General features: G+C 43.0%; 1 protein-coding gene across 1 annotated transcript in view; it reads right to left on the bottom strand.

The window, feature by feature from the left end:
- The window catches only part of LOC126263083 (uncharacterized), a 149,836-nt gene extending 128,028 nt beyond the window's left edge, over positions 1-21,808 (bottom strand). The window contains exon 1 of the mRNA XM_049960078.1: positions 21,759-21,808. Coding sequence (XP_049816035.1) covers positions 21,759-21,808 — 50 coding nt within the window. The remainder of the gene's footprint in view (positions 1-21,758) is intronic.
- Between the last annotated feature and the right edge of the window lie 5,694 nt (positions 21,809-27,502).

The following is a 27,502-nucleotide window of genomic DNA, read 5'->3' on the forward strand; positions in this document are numbered from 1 at the left end:
GGAATAGAACAAAACACAACCATAAACAAAACATGGTAGATTTAGCTACTAGACTTTAAGATGACACGATTAGAGGCAGTATAATGACAGAAAAACTTTTACTGCTCACCATTACTGTAACCATTACGAAGCATGACCACCACCCATCTTTCACATCATTACTCGGTAAATACAAAAGAACAATGTGATTTGCCCTGTCATCTGATACCCACACCAAATGCATAGGACCCGCCTGCCAAAACTGCTAGCTGAGCTACCCACTGCAGACAGTCCTTCAGATGGGTAAGAGACAAGATGCTGGAAAACTAGAACGACACACATCCTGTCTCCATATGTGTTAGCACCACATCTTATCGCACACCTGTAAGTTAACATACAGAGAGACTGTTCAGCCCCAGGATGACACACTGTCAACCAGCACTTTACTGAACACATTTCGCGAAATGCTATGACTTCCCCCTCCCTGTCTCAACTCACCACACACACACACACACACACACAAACACAAAAACACACACACACACAAACACAAACACACACACACACACACACACACACACACACACACACACACACACACATACATACATACACAGAGTTCCATCGCCGATGCATGGGTAATGCATCTCAGTCATGTCTGCACTGTGGAGTACAGAGACAGTTCCCTTGGGTCCATTTTCTGGTGCAACAGGAAACTGAATTACTATCAAATAATAGTGTCATAATATTTTTTTCTGTAAGCACACACACGATGCACATTGTTACACATATGAAACAAGTAGTCTGTATGTAAATGTATATAGTCTTATTGCTGGTGTGGGTTGATATTTTTACCATGTAGCCAGAGTACTGTGTACTTTTCCCAAATGTTAACCCAGCACGATACTAACTGCCAAAGCCAACACTCACATGTATGACAAAAAAGCACACATGTTTTGTTGACGTGACCCAGTATCTTAAATATATCTTTATGGCTACAGATCTCTACAAAATATCACTCCATGGTCTCATAACAATGTGGGTCAGCATCATTAAGTCTGTAAAGTCTTGGTAGGTTAGAGTCACTACTAATACTCTGTGCTGTGTTCTCATTATTGTTTATCATAGTGACAGTTAGTACTCACAATACTTCTACATTAGGAATATTTCTGAGTCATTTGTTCTCTGACATCATCCTAGGGATATGAGAAGCAGTGATTTTCTTCTTAGTAGGCACATCTATATCCACTGACTTTTTATAAGTTTTTGATGCGTCATACGCTCTAAGACAAAAAAAAAGACGCACTGCGAAGGAATTATCCGAATGGCGTGTAAATCGGTAGGTATGATGTACTTGTACAGATAAACAAATGATTACAATTTCAGAGAAACTGGATGATTTATTCAAGAGGAAGAGCTTCAGAAATTGAGCATAGCGTGTTGCTCATCTGTGGCCATTATGCAAGCAGTTATTCAGTTTGGTATTGATTGACAGAGTTGTTGGATACCCCTCTGAGGGACATCGTGCCAGATTCTATCCAATTTATGGGTAACATTGACAAAATCCCGAGTTGGTTAGAAAGTCCTGCGAATAATGCTCCAAACTTCCTCAGCTGGGGAGAGATCCGGCGGCCTTGCTACCCGAGGTACGGTTTGGCAAGCACGAAGACAAGCAGTAGAAACTCTCATTGTGTGCTAGAGGGCATTATCTTGCTGTAATGTAAGCCTGGTATGGTTTCCCATGAATGGCAACAAAACAGAGGGTAGAATATCATCGACGTACCATGCAGTATCGGGTCCGCAGATGACAACCAAATGGGTACTGCTATGAAAAGAAAGCCACCCCAGATCATCACTTCTGACTGTCGGCCGATATGGAGGGTGGCAGTCAGATTAGTATCCAAGTATTGACCAGGGCGCATCCAGTCACATCTTCAGTCTGGAATCTCATTGACTGGGCCGGCCGCGGTGGTCTCGCGGTTCTAGGCGCGCAGTCCGGAACCGTGCGACTGCTACGGTCGCAGGTTCGAATCCTGCCTCGGGCATGGATGTGTGTGATGTCCTTAGGTTAGTTAGGTTTAAGTAGTTCTAAGTTCTAGGGGACTAATGACCACAGCAGTTGAGTCCCATAGTGCTCAGAGCCATTTTCTCATTGACTGGAGTGGAACTGTCATCCCACTTCGAACTGAGCCCCGATGACCGGCGAACACGTATCTGAAGATATCCCGGACGGTGGTAGGGTACCAATCTGACTCTCGCCAGCCATACAGTCAAGAACCAGGAGTGGTGGTCCGGGTGTCATTTCTTTTCATAGCAGGACCCTTTTGGTTATCATCCTCTCCACCTTTACAGCAGAGCAATACGTCGACGTTATTCCACTCCCCATTTGGCTGCCCTTCAGGGGAAGCAATTCTGAGCTTACGTTCAGGTAGCATAATGCCCGCATTTGGTGAGAGCTTCTCTTGCCCGCCAAATCCAACAAGGCAGCCTGACCTCTCTCCCGTCGAGAATGTTTGGAGCATTGTGGACATGGCCCTCCAGCCAGCTCGGGATTTTGACTGTCTAACGCGCCAGTTGGACAGAATTCGGCATGATATCCATCAGGAGGATATCCAAAGGGTTAGGGACTTGCTCAGTTTGTGAAGCTCATTCTTTTGAATAAATCATTCAATTTTTCTGAAATTTTGATAAATTTATTTGTCTGTACGTGTTCATCACATCTACCGATTTCTGTCCCATTCGAATAATTTATTCGTGGTGAGACAGCTTTTTGTCTTGGAGTATGAAACGTATGCTAAAAATGGATAACAGCAACTGTGTCTCTGCTTACCGAAAACTTGCTTAAATAGCTATAAAATGACGGCATTCCTGCCAGCTCTCTGTACTCAGAAAGTAACTTATTCCGATATATGTATATCTAAACACTGGGCTTCCATCATATTTGCTCATGAGATTTATTAATCCAACCTAGTAAGTGTCCCATGTTGACGAACAGATCCCATACTTTACACATAATATACCACGAAAATCCGAAACTTGTTATGCATGGCACAAATATACACATCAAAAATAGTTTTGCATCACCTCGGTTCCGAGAGTTCCGGAAGCAGTACAGAAAATTGGAACAGAGATCAACATAAACATCTTTTCCGTCCTTTTTATTGCTCATGAAAACCACTCATTGCATGTTGTACCACCATACAGCGAGACCTTCAGAGGTGGTAGTCCAGACTGCTGTACACACCGGTATCTCTAATACCCAGTAGCACATCCTTTTGCGTTGATGCATGCCTGTATTCATCGTGGCATACTATCCACAAGTTCATCAAGGCACTGTTGGTCCAGATTGTCCCACTCCTCAAAGGCGATTCGGTGTAGATCCCAAAGAGCGGTTGGTGGGTCACGTCGTCCATAAAAATCCCTTTTCAATCTATCCCAGGCATTTTCGATAGGATTCATGTCTGGAGAACATGCTGGCCACTCTAGTCGAGCGATGTAGTTGTCCTGAAGAAAGTCATTCACAATATGTGAATGATGAGGGCGCGAATTGTCCCCCGTGAAGACGAATGCCTCTCCTGTATGCTGCCGATATGGTTGCACTATTGGTCGAAGAATGGCATTCACATATCGTACAGCCGTTACGACGCCTTCCATGACCACCAGCGACGTACGTTGGCCCCATATAATGCCACCCCAAAACAGCAGAGAACCTCCACTTTGTTGCACTCGCTGGACAGAGCGTCTAAGGCGTTCAGCCTGACTGGGTTGCATCCAAACACGCCTCAGATGATTGTCTGGTTGAAGGCATATGCTACACTCATTGGTGAAGAGAACGTGATGCCAATCATGAGTGGTCCATTTGGCATGTTGCTGGGCCCATTTGTACCGTACTGCGTGGTGCCGTGGATGTAAAGATGGACTTCGCCATCGACTTCGGGAGTGAAGTTGCGCATCATGCAGCCTATTGCGCACAGTTTGAGTCATAACACAATGTCCTGTGGCTGCAAGAAAAGCATTATTCAATATGGTGGCGTAGCTGTCAGGGTTCCTCCGAGTCATAATCCGTAGGTCATGTCACTGACAGTTCCTGTCTCTCTGTATCTCCTCCATGTCCGAACAATATCGCTTTTGTTCACTCCATGACGTCTGGACGCTTCCCTTGTTGAACGCCCTTCCTGACACAAAGTAACAATGCGGACACGATCGAACCGCGGTATTGACCGTCTAGGCGTGGTTGAACAACAGGCAACATGAGCCGTGTACCTCCTTCGTGGTGGAATGACTGGTACTGATAGGCCCCTCTGTCTAATAGGCGCTGCTCATGCATTGTTGTTTGCATCTTTGGGTGGTGTGTATAAAATTCTTGTGTCGTACCCTGAACAAATATGTAACAACATAAACTTAACTGCATGTTGTACTATGTATTATACAAGTATCCATTTATTTATAAATATATGAATTAAAATTTTACTTATTTTATTTAGACTTCGGTCAATTTCTTTCCAGGTTGCCGCCTTTTGCGACACACTTTGGTATTACGTATCGCATGTTTTGCCCAAAAGTACTCTACACGTACCGAATCTGTTAATCTCTCGATTTCTTCCGAGATTACTGACGCGATCTCTGAAGAAATAATCAACAAGCTGTGATATCGTCCAGAGATCGTGGTGCCACACCAAAGTCGGCAGTGCGAATCAATTCCACAAATATAAGCGAGGACTCGCTGTAATCCGCAACAACCGATGGGAGGTACTCCAGACGACGACTCTTTCCTCTCCGCACAACAACGCCCTCACATTGGTGTTAGTGTAGTGTGGACCATCAAGAGCTGAGTCCAGTTCGTAACATCTGAAGCAGTCAACATCATAGTGCAGGACGAACGAGTTCTTGAAATTTTCCATGAAATGTACATTCTTAAAAGTTGCATTTTGTACAGCAAGAGAACAGTTTGTTAATCTGTGCATTATGAGATGCTTTTATAGTCTATAACAGTTGTGTATTATTAAACAATCCTGTGGCAAAGAGCTGTATCCAATTTAAGTAAATGTTTTTTCATTTATGTTATAAAGTGAACCAATAATTCATGGGTTCTGGTTTGATGAGCTTTCTGACAGGGCACTTATGGCTGGAAGAAAGTAGTTTCGTGTGGTCACAACAGAATCCAACTGCCCGGAACCGCTGAAAACAATCTAGTGCAGGCGCCCGCCTTCTGTTACACAGGCTTTTGCGATATGATGCGTTGTATCGTTCCGGCGCGTGACTGTTTTCCCGGCGCGCTTTTCGATAGGTCGAGGCCACTAAATACCGTTAGAAAGTACCACCTACGTAACTCAACATACAGTTATTCATTACCTCCCACAGACGCAAACCGCAAAGAAAATGCATGTGTCTTTTATTGGTTTGAAGTCCAGAAGCAGTACGAATTGTCAGAGAACATATACGCCACATAAAACATAGTTGACGATTAACTCCTCACTCGCGTGCTCCAGTTTTGATATGAAATTACTGAATAAATAAATAGAATGTGAGCTATTACTACATACCTGCATATTTCTTATTATTTTTCTAATTTTCGCTCCTGTTTCTCGTAATCTGATAGGGCTGGCAGCTCTCATTTACCAATAAATTATTTTGAGGCAATAATCCTAAGAATGCTCCATGTCTAGCAGCAGCGTTACATACAAGTAGCATGACAATCAAAAATTCGAAGGAGAAGCCATATTGATGCAAAAACTGCAAGAAATTCCAGCCTAGCAACAGTGGGGAAAATGGTCTAATAAAAGACTAAACTCATAGCGGACTAGAGCATACCGAAAATAAGAGAGACTTGTTGTTAAGGTCAGAATTAAGTTAATCTTATGAAAACTGAAGTGATATTAGAAGTGACTGTTGCTTAGGTATGAGGGAGGACAGACGCTTTTGGAACGAAAGAATTGATTACTGTACTGCTCAGTTGTTACTGTGTTCTTTAGTCCGAAGACCAGTTTTATGAAACTGTCTACTGCAATGTGTCTTGTGCGAATCTCTTTATCTTTGCATAAGTACGGCACCCTGCGTCTGTTTGGATTTGCTTACTGTAGTCAAGCCTTACTCTGTCTACATATTTTATAAGCCATATTTTTCCCAATTACAAAATTGATGTTTCCTTGATGCCACAGGATGTGTTGTGCTCTCCGATTTGCTCTGGTACCTCTTCATTATTTATTCGAAGTACCAGTACTCACTTAATCATCAACATCTTTCTGTACCATTGATTGCCAAAGCTTCTGTTCCCGTCTGTACTGCCTATTGTCCGGTATCACTAAATGGCTCTGAGCACTATGGGACTCAACACCTTAGGTCATAAGTCCCCTAGAACTTAGAACTACTTAAACCTAACTAACCTAAGGACATCACACACACCCATGCCCGAGACAGGATTCGAACCTGCGACCGTAGCAGTCCCGCGGTTCCGGACGGCAGCGCCAGAACCGCTAGACCACCGCGGCCGGCCCCGGTATCACTCCAGACAAATACTTTCTTAAATCACTTCCTAACTCTTAATCTTTTACAGCTGAGGAATGCTCTTCTTTCGAGGGGAAATTTCCTTCTTCCAAGATATTCGTTGAAGTTAGGAAACAGAAGAACACAAAATGCGGACAAAACAGAGGAAAGAGTGAATGGGAAGCTTTCAGATCATGCTTAATTGCCACAGTGAAGGAAGTGTATAAGCGGAGATATTGTCTTGGTGCATACGGATAAACTCTTTCCAACGTTTGCCTCGGAAACCGCGCGGTCAGCGTGGAGGATTGCTACGCGAGGGGGGGCTGGGTTCGGTTCCCGGGCGGGCCGGAGATTATCTTCTCTCGGGGACTGGTTGTTGTACTGTCCCTACGCTGGAATCGTCATAAATGACATTCCCCACTGTTGATATGGCTGTATGAGCACGTCCCGAAAGCCAATAATAAAAAAAACCTTCAACTGGATTTGGACTTCATTCGTAGTCTACTCTTTTAAATAAGAACCTAGGAAGGATGGAAGATCAGGATTTAACGTGCCATTGACAATGACTTCACTTTAAACGTTGCTTCAGGTCGTATAGGTCATAGACAACGAAGGAAATCGAGCGTGTCCTTTCCGAAAAACCCATTCCATTCGCGTGTGGAGCGCGGGAAGAATGATTATTTGAATGCCTCTGTGTGTGCTGTAGTTATTCTAATCTAATACTCACGATCCCTATGTCAGAGGAGGCTGTAGTCTATTCTGAGAATCATCATTTAGAGCCGCTTCTTGAAACTATAGTCTACGTCTGTCTTGAAGAGTCTGGCAGTTGAGTGACTTCAGCATCTGTGTGACACTCTCCCGCAGATCAAACAAACCTGTGACCACTCATGCTGTCCATCTCTGCATACGTTCAGTGTCCCCTGTTGTTCCTATTTGGGTTGAGTCCCAAACACTTGAACAATGTTCTAGAACCGGTCGCACGGGTTATTTGTAAGCAATCTCCTTTGCAGACAGATTGCACTTCCCCAGTGGTCTACCAATAAACCGACGTCTACCACTTGCTTTACCCACAACTGAGCCTATGTGATCATTCCATTTCATATCTCTACGAAGTGTTACAACTAGTATTTGTATGATCTGGCCGATTCCAACAATGACTCACTGATACTACAGTCATATGATACTATGTTTTTTTCGTTTTGTTAAGCGCACAGTTCTACATGTTTGAACATTTAAAACAAGTTGCCAACCTTTGCGCCATTTTGAACTCTTGTCAAGATCCGACTGAATATTTATGCAGCTTCTTTCAGACAGTACTTCACCATACATAACTGTATCATCAGCAAAAAGCCCAAGGTTACTATTAATATTGTCTGTACTGTCTGAAAGCTTCCTACTTTCAATTGTAATCAAGACTTTAATAAAAATGGGATAGGTAATGTTAATCAGAACACTAGGAGTTGTGATCAATAGATTTATCATTATTAACGTCACAAGACAAAAAATGGTTTAAGAAACATCACACAAACATTTTTATGTGCCAAACGCTTTCACTAATATGCAGTCTATGGTGGAAAAAGTGATCAGCTGGGGATCGACATACGACACTAACCAGAACACTAATCGCTTTATCTGACTTCATACATGTGAATCCGTGGTATGGCCCAAAAACTGCGCTACTGTCAAGCATCTATACCCTCTTATTCCATAAAAGAAAATATGGTTCCAAAGAACAGGGTGCTGAGAAGCATGTATTGGAGCCCTACGCCATAGCAGCGAATACTTTACCCTCCTGCTGGTCAGGACGGCACACCACGATGCGTTCGTCGACTGGATTCATGGACGGCAGCAATCTGTTATTAATGGCACTGGCCCGAAAAAATGCAAGTATGCGGTCTCGCATTCTGCTTATTCGGAACACAGGTACTTCACTATGAGCCTCTGGTGGATTCCAGTGTGCAGGTGGACCTGTTTGCTGGTCTTCCAAACCAATTTGACTCCGTGCTACGACTATGCGTGACGGAATATGTCAAATGTTTAGACGGCCGACTCAAAACAAATAAGTACATCCACGCATCACTCATTGTGTGTGTGATGCTAGAAGTAGTACCTCTGATGGCTCAGGTGGTGACTGGCACAGACTGTAAGTGGCATACTAGCAAATGACACAAGTCTCACCGTTTAGGTAAAGACCTGGAGTTCTTTACTAGCGAAGTGCCAGTGCAAGAGTGACCCTTCCCTTTCTCTCAGCTTTCCTCACCAGCTCGGAAGCATAGCACAGTTACATCTTAGGCCAGTCCCACTTTAGCCCAAGCCAATCACGAGCTGGAGCGTGGCACTCGAAGCTGTGATACCGCCCCTTCCTTTGCATACACAGATTTGACCAATCAGCGCCTTTAAAAATTAATTGGGAGAAAAGGGAAAAAGATTCAGCTTCGCAGCCTCTTTCCCATGGGTTTACGCCATGTGTTTTGCAAAAAGCATGACCTGGATGGAACCACAGCCCTCCATAAAAAGATCGTTATCTCCCCTGTTGTGTCCATTTCGAACTTTCCAAACAACGGCCATAAACTCGCTAAAAGCCTCGTGCCTTCACAAATATGTTTTGTAACAGAGTCTGGATGTCACTGACCTGTCCCACGGAAATTCGCAGAAACATACAGCCGTCTCATCGGCTTTCTGCATAACAAGGTCCCATCCTCTGCTTCATTGCTGGTCTTCAATGCTCTGCCCATTGGAGCGGCGACTCCTCGGCGCTAGTCAGCCTACTTGGGCGCAGCCGCCGACCGAAAGGGCACCATCCAATGTGTCTGCACAATGAGATCTCGGAACTCGGCAGTCCGCAAATGTTTTCACCCAGGTTCCGCAGAAAAAACGCTCCCCTCTGCCCTCAGCTGCCGTACGCTCTTACTGCAGTCGTTGAAATCGGCACCCTCTTCCTTTGAACGCAGGTAAAGCTTACCGCCATTCCTTCACTAGAGCACACAAGTAAGAGCGTTAACTACTGCCAACCATTTCATCATATGAATGAAGTCAGGTCGTATCCAGGTATCGCAGCCAAGTAATAATGATCAACTTCCCTTAGAACATTACGCAGCATAACACCATATCGGAAGTGAGAGTGCCTTGAAATCTCTCAATACAACGTGAGCAGCAAGGGTCCCAACACACTTCCCTGTGGTACACCCAAAATTACTGTACGGTACTTCTATATCTGACGACGACTCTCCATCCATGATAACATTTCCTTAAACCATTCAGAAATTTCGGTTGATACCTCATATGATTGTACTTTTTACACTGAGTGTAGGTGTCGTACTGACTCAAATGCTTTTCGGAAATCAAGAAACACTCTATCTACCGACCTGGCTTGATCCAAAGTTTTCAGTACGTCATGTGAGAAAAGTGTGAGTTGAGTTTCACATGATCGATGCTTTCGGAGCCCATGCTAGTTCACATGGAGGATGTCATTCTGTCCAAGATACATCATTACGTTTGAGCTCAGAATATGTCCTACGATTCTACAAAAAATTGATGTCAAGGATGTGGCACGGTAGTTTTGTGGATCACTTCCACTACCCTTCTTGTAGACAGGTGTGGCCTGCGCTTTTTTCCAAGAACAGGGGACGGTTTTTTTGTTCAAGGGATTTACGACACATTATAGTTACAAGAAGGGCTTACTCAGCTACGAATTCGGTATAGAACCTGATAGGGCTTCCATCAGGCCCAGGAGCTTTGTTCAGTTCTAAAGATTTCGGCTGTTTCTCAACACCACTGAACTAATACATATTTCATTTAGCTTTTCAGAGGTATGAGGTTTAAATTGGGATAGCTTTCCTGGGTTTTCCTTTGTATACTAACATTTGGAAACGGTGTTAAGCATTTCAGCTTTTGCTTTGGTACACTCAGTTTCATTCGCTAAGCACTAACTTTCGTACCACTAGCAGCCTTTACATACGACAAGACTTTCTTAGGGTTTTATGAAAGGTCATTTGACAAAATTCTGCTGCAGTGGTCACTGAAGATTTCACGCTTTTCTCTCTTGAAACCAAAAGTATTTGACTCAATATCTCTCTATCGATAGCCGTATGCTTTACAATGACTGTATACCATGGAGGGCCCATCCCATTATGAACTGTTCTACTGGGTGCATATCCATCCAGTGCCTGGTCGATTATTCTTTTAAATTTGAGCCATAATTCCTGTACATGCTTCTGCCCCGTCCTGAAAGTTTCTAGCAAGTTACTCCTTGAGATACGAAACTATTGATATTTTATCTAGTTAACTGAATATATAGGGGTCTGGTCTATTTGTCCATCATATTTCCATCATGAATAGGGTTGTGAACTATCTGTTCTAGGTAATTTTCAGAGAAGGCATTTGGTAATGTTTCACAGGACGTCTTACCACATCCGCCACTAACAAAGCTGTAATTTTACCAATTGATTGTTGTATGATTAAAGTCTCCACCGATGATTAAAGAACGATTGGGCAACTTACATACAAGTGAATTGAGGTTTTCTCGGAAGTTTTCGCTTACATCAGGAGAATGAGTCTGTGAGCGATAGAATGATCCAGTTATCATTGTAGGCCCATCCCTGATACTGAGTCTTGCCCAAACACTCTCACCTGCAACTTGAATTTCTATCTCAGTTGATTTGTGTTTCTTGTCTACTGTGAGAGATACACCACCTCCAGTTACCATTTGACTATCCTTTCCATCACACTTAAATTTTTCCTAAAAATCTCACTGCTATCAATTTCAGGTTTCAACCAGCTTTCTGTACCTAGTATTTTGTGAGCTTCACTGCATTTCAGGAGCGCTTCAAACTCTGGTATTCCGTTGCGAATGCTTCGGACTGGACTCGCATTTGGTAGGAAAACGGTTCAAATCCGCGTCTGGCCAGCTTGATTTAGGTTTTCCGTGATTTCCCTAAATCACTTCAGGCAAATGCCGGGATGGTTCCTTTGAAAGGGCACGGCCGATTTCCTTCTCCATCCTTCCCTAATCCGAGCTTGTGCTCTGTCTCTAATGACCTCGTTGTCGACGGGACGATAAACACTAATCTCCGCCTCCTAATCTCCTCCTCCTCCTCCTCCTCCGAATGCTTCGGTGGTCAACCATTAGGATTTAAATACACCTGTGGGAGATATTTCTTTCGATCCTACACTGATACTTCTGGGTTCCCTACAGCTGTCATTATCTGGCTTGGATGTAGAGTCACTTAATGTAATACCCTTCTATGCACCCCACACACAGTCAGCTACCTGAGTAGCAGCCTCTGGTGTGTCGAGCACTCTTGATCCATTCAGGGCGACCCTACTGTCCTCAATCCTATGGTGCAAGTCCAGGAAGTCGCAGCATAACTTATCACAGAACATTCTAAATCTCTGGTTCAGTCCTTCCACTATGCTGCAAACAGTGAGCTTCGTTGTAAATCCATTGCAAGGCTGGTCTTCTCAACGTTCTCTGCCAGTTGCTGGGATGTTCCAAGTGTGACTTTGGAACCCAGACGGCAGACATCATTGGTTTCAATTTGCGCCACAGTCTGCAGTTGGTTGCACCCTGTTCCATCAGTGGCTGCCGGAGTAGCCCGTTCAGCATGTTGAATGAGGCCCCCAGGGATACACAGGGAGTGCACTGGTATCCTTTCCTGTCCCTTGCTGCCATTTCCCTAAGGGGCACCATTATTCACTGCACAGTTGAGCTGCCAACGTCTAATAGACTCCTACCCTTTCACGTTTCCCTCCTCTTGACACCAGACAAAACTGGTTCCCCTAAAACAGGTGAAGTGACTCCCCCTTGGAATAGGTTCAGTGATTGACACAACATTAAACTTCTTGGTTAGGGTGACCTGTACAACACGCTGAGTCCTCCTTGGTCCCCATTCACCCTGTGCAGGACGCCTAACTTTACTACTGAAACGCCACTGCAGTCAAGTGGACGAGTAGTGACGTATCCTGTACTTTGTGCAGAGGATACAGGATTCACAGGAGCGGGTATTGCTTGAGGTACCTTTGGCACTGGCACCACAGATACATGACTCTCGGGAGCTCAGCCAACTCAGTGACTCGCATCAGTTGCTTACTGTTTGACAGTAGTCAGAGCGATTCCCAGCTGCTTACGAATGTCAACCATGTCATTCCGTGTTCGAGAACAGCATTCACAGCGAGGCTGCATGTTGGGTGGTGCAATGTATTACAGGGCAGTGAGCAGATAATTTTAAATTAAGCCCACTGATTGTCTTTTAATCTGTTGAGCTAAAATGTTGCTAATTCCCTGTAAGAACTGAAGAAAAAACACAAAACGAGATTTCTATTAAGACAACAGAAAAGTCTGTGGTAAAAACTACCAGTTTCCTAAAACTTTTTAAGGTTAATTATGGTTGTTAGCACACTCGAAAACAGAGTTAATTTACGCTAAGTGCAGATAATACTTAGGGATACGCCTCGTTAAGGAAAAATTGGATGTAACACAATATGTTAGAATATCTGCTACAGTAACTAAATCAAAAACGCCTATTTATCACAAATTAGATTATTCCCAAAATTCTCAAAAACGTACCTTTATCTGCGTTGATGCACAATGAAATTCAGGGGTGATTTATTCTTTGGTAGGAACTGTGAATCACAAATGCTGATTTGCTACGAAATAATTCATGTATCCAAAATACTCATATCAGTAGCTTACGAAATTATTGTTTTGTAAATATCCGAAAATTAAAAAAAAACTATTTCTCATGTAATTGTTTTGAACGAGGATAGGCCAACTGCTCTCTCGAAAATTTTAAAAGAGCACAAATAAGTTTAAGCCAACAATTGATAACAGTGTAAGTTTGTAGCGGCACTCGCGAATATTCGAAAATTCACAATATATCACAGTAAAAACGGGTATTGGTACAATCAACGAAATATTATGCAGAAACAACGCGAACAGTAAAATAGAGTAAGTGAATCTAGAATTTTAAATCGGCCTCACGTTCTGCATGTGGTCTCACACAAAGGAAAATTCCGAAATCGACTTTTACATATAAATAAACTTGCTAATTGCACGGATTTTTCAGTTAGCTCTTCCTGTGCCATCGGTTACACTTGCATGCCGTAAAAGAACACTGCAGCGTGAATTTACCCCAATCAAAATCGCTAAGATGTGCAGCACCAACAAAGCACATCTTGTACCTATTTCAGCTAACAAAGCTGGTAGCTTTCTCATGGAAAATTACCAAACTTGTCAGTCAACCCTAGTATAACACTAATTCTTGTATGATCACATTTTCAATACTGTATAGTATGTGACTACATACAAGCGCTATGTAGGAACTTCGAATAATGCATACGCTGCTTGGCATATTTTAACGTCGTTAACACCCATTTTGACATAGTAATTTAATGGTCCGGTACGAGTGGGGGTGCACAACACAAGCATCGCCAAGAAATTCCACAAACACCCAATGAACATGGCCTTCATTACTACTTGTTCGATTTACGCCCTCACGTAATTTGTAAGAACTGATTGCACTAAATCTATCATTGAAATAAAATATGAGACACACACTGCCTTGACGTGAAATGAACTTCTGTTTGTGACAGATGAAAGGAAATTTGTAGAAAGTGACCAAAGATGCTGTGGTGCACTCGATGACGCAGAGAATGAGAAAATATAAGCGGTGTTAAGAAAATCTGATTATACCTGGCTTTCGGACGCAGCAGATACATTGGTGTGAGAAGTTTGTGATACAGTTTTTATAGGGAGTGTTTCTAAATTACCAATCCACACGTTGAGGTCTTATAATAAGAACAGAGGTATTATTTTGAATATGAACTCATGTCCGTAAGTAGTTATCCTACTACAAGAATCGTTATACACTGACGGGAAAAATTGCAATACCAAAAAATAATTAATGTAGAGTACTGAAATTTCTGGAATACGTTAGTCTAGGTAACATACGGAGTATTTAAGTGATTAACATTGCAAGTTCACAGCTTAATGTAAGTGCGAGATAAGCCATTGCAAATGTGAAATGCTGGTACATTAATAACCGTTGTAACTGCCAGAATGTTGAATGCTTGCATGCAAACGTGCGTGCATTGTGTTGTACAGGTGCCGGATATTGGTTTGCGGAGGGGATACAGGATTCACAGGAGCGGGTAGTACGGGAGATCAATACAGGAACGGTAAATGTTCACTACTGGCCATTCAAATTGCTACACCAAGAAGAAATACAGATGATAAACGGGTATTCATTGGACACATATATTATACTAGAACTGACATGTGATTACATTTTCACGCAATTTGGGTGCATAGCTCCTGACAAATCAGTACCCAGAACAACCACCTCCGGCCGTAGTAACGGCCTTGATACGCCTGGGCATTGAGTCAAAAAGAGCTTGGATGGCGTGAACAGGTACAGCTGCCCATACAGCTTCAACACGATATCACAGTTCATCAAGAGTAGTGGCTGGCGTATTGTGACGAGCCAGTTGCTCAGCCACCATTGACCAGACGTTTTCAATTCGTGAGAGATCTGGAGAATGTGCTGGCCAGGACAGCAGTCGAACATTTTCTGCATCCAGAAAAGCCCGTACAGGACCCGCTACATGCGGTCGTGCATTATCCTGCTGAAATGTAGGGTTTCGCAGGGATCGATTGTAAGGTAGAGCCACAGATCGTAACACATCTGAAATGTAACGTCCACTGTTCAAAGTGCCGCCAATGCGAACAAGAGGTGACTGAGACGTGTAACCAATGGCAACCCATACCATCACGCCGGGTGATACGCCAGTATGACGATGACGAATACACGCTTCCAATGTGCGTTCACCGCGATGTCGCCAAACACGGATGCGACCATCACGATGCTGTAAACAGAACCTGGATTCATCTGAAAAAAATGACGATTTGCCATTCGTGCACCCAGGTTCGTCGTTGAGTACACCATCGCACGCGCTCCTGTCTTTGATGCAGCGTCAAGGGTAACCGCAGCCATGGTCTCCGAGCTGATAGTCCATGCTGCTGCAAACGTCGTCGAACTGTTCGTGCAGATGGTTGTTGTCTTGCAAACGTCCCCATCTGTTGACTCAGGGATCGAGACGTGGATGCACGAGCCGTTACAGCCATGCGGATAAGATGCCTGTCATCTCGACTGCTAGTGTGATACGAAGCCGTTGGGATCCAGCACGGCGTTCCGTATTACCCTCCATAACCCAACGATTCCATATTCTGCTAACAGTCATTGGATCTCGACCAACGCGAGCAGCAATGTCGCGATACGATAAACCGCAATCGTGATAGGCTACAATCCGACCTTCATCAAAGTCGGAAACGTCATGGTACGCATTTCTCCTCCTTACACGAGGCATCACAACAACGTGTCACCAGGCAACGCCGGTCAACTGCTGTTTGTGTATGAGAAATCGGTTGGAAACTTTCCTCATGTCAGAAAGTTGTAGATGTCGCCACCGGCGGCAACCTTGTGTGAATTCTCTGAAAAGTTAATTTTTTGCATATCACAGCATGTTCTTCCTGTCGGTTAAATTTCGTGTCTGTAGCACGTCATCTTCGTGGTGTAGCAACTTTAATGGCCAGTAGTATAGGATGTGAATGACGCTGGAGTTATCCGATATGTCCCATGTGTGCTCGACAGGAGACAGCTCTGGTGATAGAACCGCCGAGGCAACACATCGACACTCTGTACAGCATGTTGGGTTACAACAGCGGTACGTGGGCGAGAGATATCCTGCTGGAAAATACCCCCTAGAATGCTGTTCATAAATGGCAGCACAACAGGTCGAATCACGAGACTGACAAACAGAATTGCACTCAAGATGCGTGGGATAACCACGAGACTGCTCCTGTTGTGTTCCGAAATCGTACCCCAGACCATAACTCCAAGTGTAAGCCCAATGTGTCTCCAACGCAAACAGGTTGATTGGAGGCTCTCAACTGACCTCCCTCTAACCAACACTAGAGATGGGGGATCCGCTCTTGAACTAATTCATAGAGTTCAATCTTTCAAAGGAGTGAACAATCAGTGATTCAGAAAAAAAGAACGGTAGCTCCAAACGTTTCCCTCACGGCAGAGAGAGAGAGAGAGAGAGAGAGAGAGAGAGAGAGAGAGACGGAGCATATCAGCGGCGCCTCTGCTGGTCAGAGCACAGTGCACGCCACACAACACAGCCAGCGCCGGCCTCTGCCCTGCTTCTACCTTGGCTGCCTGCATTGTGCAGTGCCCCATTGGATTTTGTATTTCACATATGCCGTGCCGTCTCTGTGCGTCGTCTGCCGCAGCTTAACTTCGCATCGCACTCTGTCGGCGATCGTTTCAGTCGCACATCCTGCCCTCTGGGCAGTTGATGCGAGCAACAGGACAGAGAGCCACCTAGCGGATAACATAGGAACTACTTGCAACAACCTGCTCGCAAGAGAACCGACGATTTGGCTCGGAGCGGGTGAGCTCCCCCCACCCTCGGAACTCGCCCGCTCAACGCTCGCCCCACCGTCTCGACTCGAGCCAGAGCGTCGAGCAAAGCGACTCAGGTGTCACACTGGTCTTTGCGGTCTCAGCTCACGCAGTAATACAGCTCGCGGCTCGACCTGCTCGACTCAGCGCCTCTGCATCGGAGTTCGTCTCTACTGGATATTGTTCTTCGTAGTAATACCGCTATGTATATTACATTATTATGTTATGTATACATCAATTGTTTTTATTTTATTTTTATTTGTTTAAACTGATTAGATTAGGTTCCTGATGACTCCTCTTACTATAGGATTTTTATTATGGACACTCGAATTTACGCTTTAATTACGAGCGAACCGATAAACGTATCGCAAAATGTGATACACCAATATTTTCCTTGTTTTATTCTGCGTAAGGCTACATGCAGCACTTTCGTTTTACAGTCAAATTTATATATTTTTTTTCTTATTCTGGTACGGATTTTGCGATTTTAGGCGTCTTCGGAAGGAAACGTTCACTTTAAAAATATATGGCTTGCGATGTATTTGTATGAGGTTAATGAAATTTTAATACATTATAGCCAAATATATTGTTAATGTAAATCTCAAGTTACAACATTTTCCGATCACCCAAAAAACCACGATAGTGCAAAATAAATCAATAATCAAAAACTTTGTCATATCGTGGAAATTTCAATAAACAATACAAAATTCTTACTCATTATCTGTGTTACTTCAAAATAGGATCAAATAAGATCAAAATACAGGTATAGTACTGGAATAAACCAAGTTTAAAGGGCAATGTGCCTTCCATTTATTTTCTATTGTAAATGAGTGGTGAGTCATGAAAAAGAGCTAATTCATTTCAGGGAGTGAACAGTTCTGATCCAATCTCTGAAAAGAACAGTTTTGCCCATCTCTAACCAACACACGGCCACCACTGGTACCAAACCAGAACCACGTTCCATTAGAAAACACAACAGATATCAACCCGTCCTCCAGTGAGCTCTTTCTTGACACTGCTGAAGTCGCGGTGTCCGACTCGGAGCTGACCTTGAAGGAAACGATTTATAACAGTTCGTTGTGTCACTGTGGTGTCAACTACTGCTCAAATTGGTGCTGCAGATGCAGTACGATGCGCCAGAGCCATACGCCGAACACTCCCGGAGCCTGGTCTTCTTGCGACCGTAGTCTCGCGACCATAGCTGTCAGCAGTCATGTACAGTAGGTACATTCCTGGCAAGTCTTTCTGCAATATCTAGAAGGCATATCCAGCTTCTCGCAGCCCTATTAGACGAACTCGTTCAAACTCGGTGAGGTGTTGCTAATGGCGTCTTTGTCGCCTTAAAGGCATTGTTGACTGACATCAACTCACAACGTCCAGTCTCAAAGGTAATTAACGTCACGACCGTTACAGTGTGTTTTTAAAGCAAACCTGATTTGCATCCTGATTTGCGCTATTAGCGCCACTCTTATGCGACTGGCGCGAAGTTCGAACAGACATCATCTTTCAGATGTAGAAACGCGCCTACCAACTTTCGTTTATGTCGCATACCTTCTAGGTGTTCCGTCAGTGTATATTCGATGTTACCAAATTTCTTTTCTTCACAAACGCTTTTCTCACCATAGCCGTTCTACCTTTTATATCGTCTGTACTCCAGCCATTTGCTGGCCAAATAGCAAACCTCGTCTATTACTTTTAGTGTTAATTTGGTGATCTAATTCCCTCAGTATTGCCTGATTTAATTCGATTACATTCAGTTACTCTTCATTTGCTTTTGTTGTTGCATCTTGTATCCTTCTGCCCATTCCATGCAACTGCTCATCCAAGTCTTTTACTGTCTCTGACAGAATTACAGTGTCATCTAAAAACTTCAAAGTTTTTATTTTTTTCCCCTGAACTGTAATTCCTACTGCAAATTTTTCGTTGGTTTCCTTTACTGCTTGCTCAGGCTACAACCCTGTTTCACTCCCTTGTGCATCTACATCATATTCTGTAATTCACAATTAAGTGCCTGGCAGAGGGTTCATCGAACGACATTCAAGCTATTTCTCTACCATTTTACTTCTCAGCCACTGCTTTCTCTTAAATAAGTCATTCAATTACTCTGAAATTGTAGTCATTTGTCTGTACATGTACATCACATTTACTGGTTTCCATTCCATTCGGATACTTCCTTCGTGGTGCGCCCCCTTTTTTTTGCTTTAGTGTGTATTTAGAAGTAACCACCCAAAGTGACCCTAACTGGAATAACCAGATAAAACAAATAGGAGGAAAAGGATACGCCAGAATGAGGTTCATGGGAAGAATGTTAAGGAAATATAATTAAATGACAAAAAAGTGGCTTATAAAACACTTGTTCGACCGATTCTTCGTAGTGCTTATCATTCTGGAACGCTCACCGAGTTGGATTAATAGAAGGGATAGAGAAGACCCAGCGAAGAATGGCGCGTTCCGTCACATGATCGTTTAATCGGCGCAAGGGCGTTATTGAGATGGGCAACGAACTCCAATGGCAGACGCTGCAAGAGAGACACTGAAACGGAGAGGTTTGCTATTGAAATTCCAAGAGAGTAAGTTCCGGTAAGAGTCGGACTACATATTACTTCCTCCAACATACGTTTCGTGAAATGACCACAACGACGAAATTTGAGAAATTAAAACTAATACGAAGGCTTACCGACAATCATTCTTACCACGTGCCATTCGCGAATGGAACAGAGAAGGGAGGAGGGGGTGGGGGGGCAGTTACTGGTACCAGAAGTATCCCCCGCCATGCATCATCAGGTGGTTTGCGGAATACAGATGAAGATTTGTGCACCTATTGTATTTATAATATTAAAAGCTAATTTTAATTAAGTTATAATCTCGTTTAGACACCAACGTTTTCTAAGTAGTGCATTCGAACTTTTCATTAGTAAAACGGTATCTTCTGCTACGTCAAAGATGTTTCTGAAGAAAAATACGTGGATGGGAAAGAAAGTTCATTGCTTTAAGGCCCGTCGTATAAATAGGAAATCGATACGTACACGATGTGATGTAATGGATGATAGCTTGAACCAAACACCTTTGATTACAAGGATTTATAAAGAAATAACTTGTTTTCTGTTGAAAGCCATCCAAAGAGTATTATGAATTTATTAAAGCTCATATTGTAAGGGGCAGTCAAATGAAAGCGAGACTGATGGAAAAAGTAAGTAAACTGTTTATCACTTCAAAAGTGATCGCCATAACTGTTAACACATTTGTACTACTGCGAGGCAAGGCGATCAGCACCTTAATGGAAAAAACGTTTGCGGCTGCCTATGCAGTCATGATTGTAACTCTTAGTCCGAAACAAATCGGCGGCCACGAATGTGCATTTCTTCAGGGCATCAACAATATGGAAGTCGGACGGGGAGAGACTGGGACTGCCCGCCCACGTGTTGACAAGGCTATTTCGAGTACACTCCAGAAGTTTCTCTGGGAGGCCCTTGCACGTCCTCCATACAGTACCGACCTCTCCCCATGCGATTTCCATATTTTTGGAGCCCTGAAGAAAGACATTCGTGGCTGTTGATTTGCTTCGGACAAAGAGCTCGACACCTGGCTAAATAATAGTTCCGTAGTCTAACAATACCACGACTTGCAAAGTAGGTTAGAAATCAAATTAATAATTTTGCTCACGCAGCATATTTTCGCTTTATCGGGCAACAACAAAGTTATTGACTGTGGATGGTATCGTCAAAATGGAAATAATGAAGTCACTGTTAAAAGTCATTAATTTTGGCACTTATCTTGAATGGATTCCCACGTAGATTTCGTCGAAGTTGCTATGGCTCATCTTGTTGATTCTAGGGTGATTCCACTTTGACTTCTAGAAGGTCCAGATCTGCATTTTAGCAATATTTGAATACCTAACAAATGCGTTTTTCAGGAAATTCTTAATGATCAAACAATCCCAGATCAGAACAATGGTATGGTAAGAATAATTTTTGACTTGGTGTTCACGATCAACATTTTTATTAAACTTCTTGTAAATTCACATATACTTCTTCTCAATTGTCACATCATCAAGAAAACAGTTTTGTATCAATCTTCATATATTTAATTTCCACTTTAACCAAACACAAGACTTGACTATTATTTTACAAAGCGAAATAACAACTTAACTTCTGCAGAGTGAAACAAAGACTGCTCTGCGCGCATCCGCGCCAAAACGGTTGCAAGTAAGTCAAAGATTATGACAGTCTCACAGAAATGAATACACACAAGAACCATATCACTGTAATATATCGATATATCGGAGTACCTATACATTAATAAAACCAAATGTGAATATTGTCACAAAAATATGTCTGTTACTTCGCAGAAAAGTAGTACGATGTTACTGGTATCGAGAACTGGGGTTGGAGTGCCGTAATGGACACGTAAATAAAGAACCATCACAGTAGGTAACTGCAGTTTTCCATGTGGGCACTGACCGTCTTTTCTTACAATGGGATAAATGTATTAATAGTCACGACTATTGCTTTTGAAATAATAAACAGTTTACTTGCCTTTTCTCTAACCATCTCGTTTTCAATTGACTATCCCTTGTAAATAATTCAGAAAACGCACATGAAAGTTGCGTAACGTATCGAAATTGGAATACAAAGATTTATGGCCCTAAGAACCGCAAAATTAGATAGTTACTTTCTAATTGTTGTAAAAATATTTCCAGAATGAAATTTCACTCTGTAGCTAAGAGTGCTTTGATATAGTTACAAAAGTAATAGTGATAACTCCGTGCAGTTAGATATCCGTTCGTTGTGTATTATTAGCAGTGAAAATTAAAAGAACAAATGAATACACTACCTAGTGCTGGCAAGTTCCGAGTTGAACGTACTCGTGTTCTCTTCAGCCATCGCTTTCTCGCGTTTGTCGAGCCAGAGACGCGTCCATACACAAGCCGCTCTCCTGTGGCGACTCTGGAAACACTGGCCGGCTGCTTGTAAACACGCGTGTGTTGCCAGGCTGTACTGATGCTATTGATCAAGCTTGTACTGCTTATGATCTTTCTGTGGGAACCGGCGCGGAGTTAATCGTGAGCAGGCTACGAACTGCTTCAAAGAACTCTGCTGCGTGATGGACGCAATTTGCGTGACGGTGCCTTCCGCGTGTCATGCAGGCATGCGAGCTGCGACTCGAACGAGACCTAAGTGCGCATTAGATTTTTAGTACACTTTGACAATTGCTAGACGGAGGGCTTCAAAGAAGCGAATTACACGTACGTATTTACACATGTACAATGATTCTTGGGCCATAATAAGTGAATGTATATAGATCAAAACTAATATTCACTGCATTTTGTTTAACAAGATTAATAACAACTTTATTTATTTATAACTAGCCACTTGCATTTTGCAAGAAATAAGACGCGGGGCTATATTGATAACTGAGGCATTCTGCATCAAGTAATATTTTAGATAGTGTTTACCAGAACTGTACGGCTTTATACTTGAAACAGTGAGTTTCCAGTACTTTCAATACGACTACAAAAGTAGGTTTTCTCGAAATCTAGAAAAAAACTGAGTTATGCAGCGATCACTTTCTCGTCTAGTGTAAATTCCTTGACAGCGTCCGCAGCAACTGCCAATGACGACTGCGTCTATTTTCGCGCCGGCACGGTAGCTCATTTTATCAGGGGACTGTTCAGCCTCTCTAATAAAATCAATTGAGTCAATGTGGAATGTGAAAGATACCATGCGACGACCGCACAGAACCACTGACGGAGAAACAGGTCAGGGGCGGGGGAATAGTTAGCTTTGCTGTGTTTAAATCAGTGTTTCTTAATCTCCGTGTCGCGAATATATGTCGTGTGTCGCGAGGTTTTTATGTTCTTGTCTTAGGGTAACAATTCCTTCTATTGCATGTCCTACGTTTATGTTTGTATGTTGTTATTCGAGAGAATGACGTAGCAAGTTTCCAAAAGTTTTATCTTATATACTACGCGAAATGGCTACATGAAGAATTTGAAGAAAACGAGAAACAAATGACCGTTGGAAGGACTGACAAGAAAAGTCAAAAGAACCTTAGGTGGAATTAAAAGCAAGGATGGCAAGAACGCAATGGGAATCGCATGGTTAAATGCAGAGGAGAGAGCTGATAAGTGGAAAGACTAGACTGAAAGCCTGTACAAGGAGGTAGACGTGTCTGATGACGTTATAGAAGAAGAAACAGGAGTCGCCAGGGAAGAGCTAGGGTATCCAGTGTTACAATCCTAATTTAACAGATTTGGACGACTTAAGATCAAAGAAGGCAGAAGGGATAGATAACATTCCATCAAAATTTCTAAAATCATTGTGGGAGTTGGTAACAAAATGACTATCCCCGTTGGTGTGTAGAACGTATGAGACAGGCAATATAACATCAAACTTTCGAAAGAACATCGTCTACGCGATTCCGAAGAATGCAAGAGCTGACAAGTCTGAAAACTATCGCCCAATTAGATCAACAGCTCGTGCATCCAAGCTGCTGATAAGAATAATATGGAGAAGAATGGGAAATAATGTTGAGGGTCGATTATATGGCGATCAATTTGTCTTTAGGAAAGGTAAAGGCATCAGAGAAGCAGTTCTGATGTTGCGAGTGATAACTTAAGCAATACTAAAGAAAAATCAAGACACGTTCATAGAATTTGTCAACCTGGAAAATACATTCGATAGTGTCAAACGGTGCAAGATGTTCGAAATTCTGAGTACAGTAGGGATAAGCTGCAGGGAAATATACTACATATAGAAGAACCAAGAGTGATCAATAAGACTGGGAGACCAAGGACGAAAGCCGGCCGGTGTGGCCGAGCGGTTCTAGGCGCTACAGTCTGGAACCGCGCGACCGCTACGGTCGCAGGTTCGAATTCTGCCTCGGGCATGGATGTGTGTGATGTCTTTAGGTTAGTTAGGTTTAAGTAGTTCTAAGTTCTAGGGGACTGATGACCTCAGAAGTTAAGTCCCATAGTGCTCAGAGCTATTTGAACCATTTGAACCACGGACGAAATGCTCGAATTACAAAAGGTGTAAGACAGGTATGTAGTCTTTTGTCCCTATCGTTCAATTTATACATCGAAGAAGCAATTATGGAAGTAAGAGAAAGGTTCAACAGTGGGATTAAAATTCAGGGTGAAAGGAAATCAATGATAAGATTCGCTGAGAACATTGCTATCCTCAGTGCAAGTGAAGAAAAATTACACGATATATTGAACGGAAAGAACGCCTAATGAGTGCAGAATATGGATTGGCATTAAATCGAAGATAAAAGAAAGTAACGAGAAGAAGCAGAAATGAGAATAGCGAGAAACTAGACGAAAATAGAGGAAGTTAAAAAAATTTTGCTACCTAGGAAGCAAAATAACACATGATGTATGGAGCAAGAAGGACATAAAAAGCAGACTAACAATGGCAAAGAGGACATTCCTTACCAAGAGAACTGTACTAGTGTCAAACATAGGCGTTAATTTTATGAAGAAACATTTGAGAATGTACCCTTGGAACACAGCATTGTGTGGTAGCGAAACACACGAAGCGTTTGAGATGTGGTACTACAGGAGAATGTTGAAAATTAGATGGACTGATAAGGTAAGAAATGAGGTTTCCCGCAGAATCGGCAAGGAAACGAGTATAAGGAAAACACTAACAAGAACGGACAGGATGGTAGGACATCTGTTGAGGCATCAGGAAATAACTTCCACGCTACTAAGCTGGTAAAAACTGTGGAGAAAGACAGAGAATGTAGTAATACATCCAGCAAACAATTACGGATGTAAGCTAGAAGTGCTACTCTTGGGTGAAAATGTTGGCACATGAAAGGAATTCGTCGCGAGCTGCCTTATACCAGTCAGAAGACTGATGACTCTAAAAAAAGTCGTTCCATAATAAAAACATGTATTGCATATACGTTATTTGTTTGGTTTTTTCATCTAGGAAAAAAACCACATGTAGAGGTATCGCGAAATTTTGATACATACTCCGGTGTGCCCCAAAGGAGAAAAGGTTTAGAAACACCAGTCTAAAACATGGAGTACCCGGTTCGATTTCCTGCCAGACCAGATTTTATCCTCTCGGGGACTGGGTGTTGTGTTGTGCTCGTCATCATTTCTTCAATATCGACGAGCCAAGTTGCCGAAGTGGTGATAAATAAGAAGAATATTTGCAATAGGCAGCCGCACTATCCCAAATGGGATCACCCGGCCTGAGCTGTGCCGGCTCGTATCGATCAGTCGATCGCTAGATGGCGCTAGCCCGGCACGATCTTTGGTGATTCTCCTCCCGCGCTTTGACCGGCAGGATGGAGCATAGTTAGAATTGGCAGGCCGAATTGGAAGGAGCACCTGCGGTGCGTGAATCGATTTACCTCCGCCGTCTGGAGCCGATAGTAAACGATTTTTGCAGAGCACAGACCTCATCCCCGCGAAGGCGTGTTTTGGGTTGGTTGTGGTGGCGATGGGACTCAGTAAATCTGCCTGGGCCGAGCATGGAGATTTCGAATGCCTATTCGCTACCGATTCATCAAACACTTTTTTGAGATCCTTTCTGTGGCTTCTGTGCCTGGTTTTGTTAAAGTTGTAGTGCTGCGACTAGCTTCACCTTCCCGGAAAGTCTGCTGTATTTGCTGAAGTTTACCTTAATGGAAGTAACTCTGTTTCATTATAGATGTGAGTTGCAACCGTTTGTGAAATGTGTGGAAGTTGCGAGGTCTGTGTTACAGAACTAGTGGAGTTATGTTAATCAAAATTGCCTGTTTAAATTGGTGATATTTCGAGTGGCTTACGGTGCACCATGTTGAGCACTGAACGGGGTTTGTTCTTCCTTTTAAATACAGTGAGCCGGCCGCGGTGGTCTCGCGGTTCTAGGCGCTCAGTCCGGAACCGCGGGACTGCTACGGTCGCAGGTTCGAATCCTGCCTCGGGCATGGATGTGTGTGATGTCCTTAGGTTAGTTAGGTTTAAGTAGTTCTAGGGGACTGATGACCACAGATGTTAAGTCCCATAGTGCTCAGAGCCATTTGAACCATTTTTTTTAAAAAATACAGTGAAGTCCAACTTAATCAGAGTGCCTATTCACTGTAATCATATTAGTTAAGTATTTGTGAAACATATTGGTGGGGTTGTTGGTTGACCCGCCCTGAGATTTTCTTGGTAAAGTCTGCTGAAGCAAGAATGTACTTTTCCACTGTAGTCGTTACAGGCAGCCTGGTAAACAAAGTTTGACATCTGAGATTCGGTTGCTTGGCTGTTTGGAATAGTTTGCTCGTCGGATAAGTAGTTCAACTACGCTCCGTAGGCTCCTGCTGTGCTCACCATTGGATACCTCCAGTCCCGCCGCCTGTTGCCATTAGCAGTCAATATTGTGGTTACATGGTAGACAATACGTGGGTCGTCGACTGCCTTAAACATCGTCGGCCTTTGGGACCTTGCACTCAAAGGTTTCCTTGTTAGCCTTTCCTTTCTATTTTGACTGTCAAATAAAGGCACTATATTCTGTCATTAGTAACAATGGGAATGATAGCAGCAGATTTGGTAACAATTAACAGTAGCTACATAAGCGATGCGTCAGGTCCGTTGGAAGTTCAGAACCAGGAGAAGTTATATAGATACAGTTCAGCCCCGCGACAGGCGGTATAACCCAACGGACAGGATGGGCTGTCTGAACTCGTCACCCACGGGTGTGCTGATGAATGGGGCAGGTCCTGTACAATGTGGACTACAGCAGACTAATAACTAATAACTAACCTTATTAAACTAGTAACAGTGCACTACTTTACAAAGGGAGGCACATATTTCATTGCATTACCATTTAAGAGCCGAGCATAAATAAATAAAAAACAAGCATCTGCACAATCAGCGAATAGGGTGATAAGGAACAAAGCACTTAACAACTGGGTAGCACTCTTATTACAGGAATGAGAAAAACAGTAAAGTTTACGTACCCCCGAAATCAATTGGCCATGGTAGACAATACGTGGGTCGTCGACTGCCTTAAACATCGTCGGCCTTTGGGACCTTGCACTCAAAGGTTTCCTTGTTAGCCTTTCCTTTCTATTTTGACTGTCAAATAAAGGCACTATATTCTGTCATTAGTAACAATGGGAATGATATCAGCAGATTTGGTAACAATTAACAGTAGCCACATAAGCGATGCGTCAGGTCCGTACCAATTGTGTTGCAGAAACAGTCATTAAACACTATTTGGAAGTGGAAGAAAATTCAAACTCGCTGACTTCTAGCATGTTTTGCTGTAAGACACTAGCCATAAGTAACAAATCGGGCAGCTCTAGTTGTTCACGAGATAACTGACGACAAACAAATAAAATGCAAATCATCACCCCCCTGTGTTTTGTAGTTATTACTAGAAGAGTGCGTTACTGAGACTGGATTTCTTAATCATACTCTCGGAATGTGAATGCTGAGTCGACGTATATTATTACATCTGCTAATGTTACCGTTGACTAACATAGGACGTCACAGATTATTATTTGCCGTGGTGGCCGTGCGGTAATAGGCGCTTCAGTCTGGAACCGCGTGACCGCTACGGTCGCAGGATCGAATCCTGCCTCGGGCTTGG

Source organism: Schistocerca nitens, chromosome 6 (assembly GCF_023898315.1).
Source record: "Schistocerca nitens isolate TAMUIC-IGC-003100 chromosome 6, iqSchNite1.1, whole genome shotgun sequence".
NCBI classification, from domain to species: domain Eukaryota; kingdom Metazoa; phylum Arthropoda; class Insecta; order Orthoptera; family Acrididae; genus Schistocerca; species Schistocerca nitens.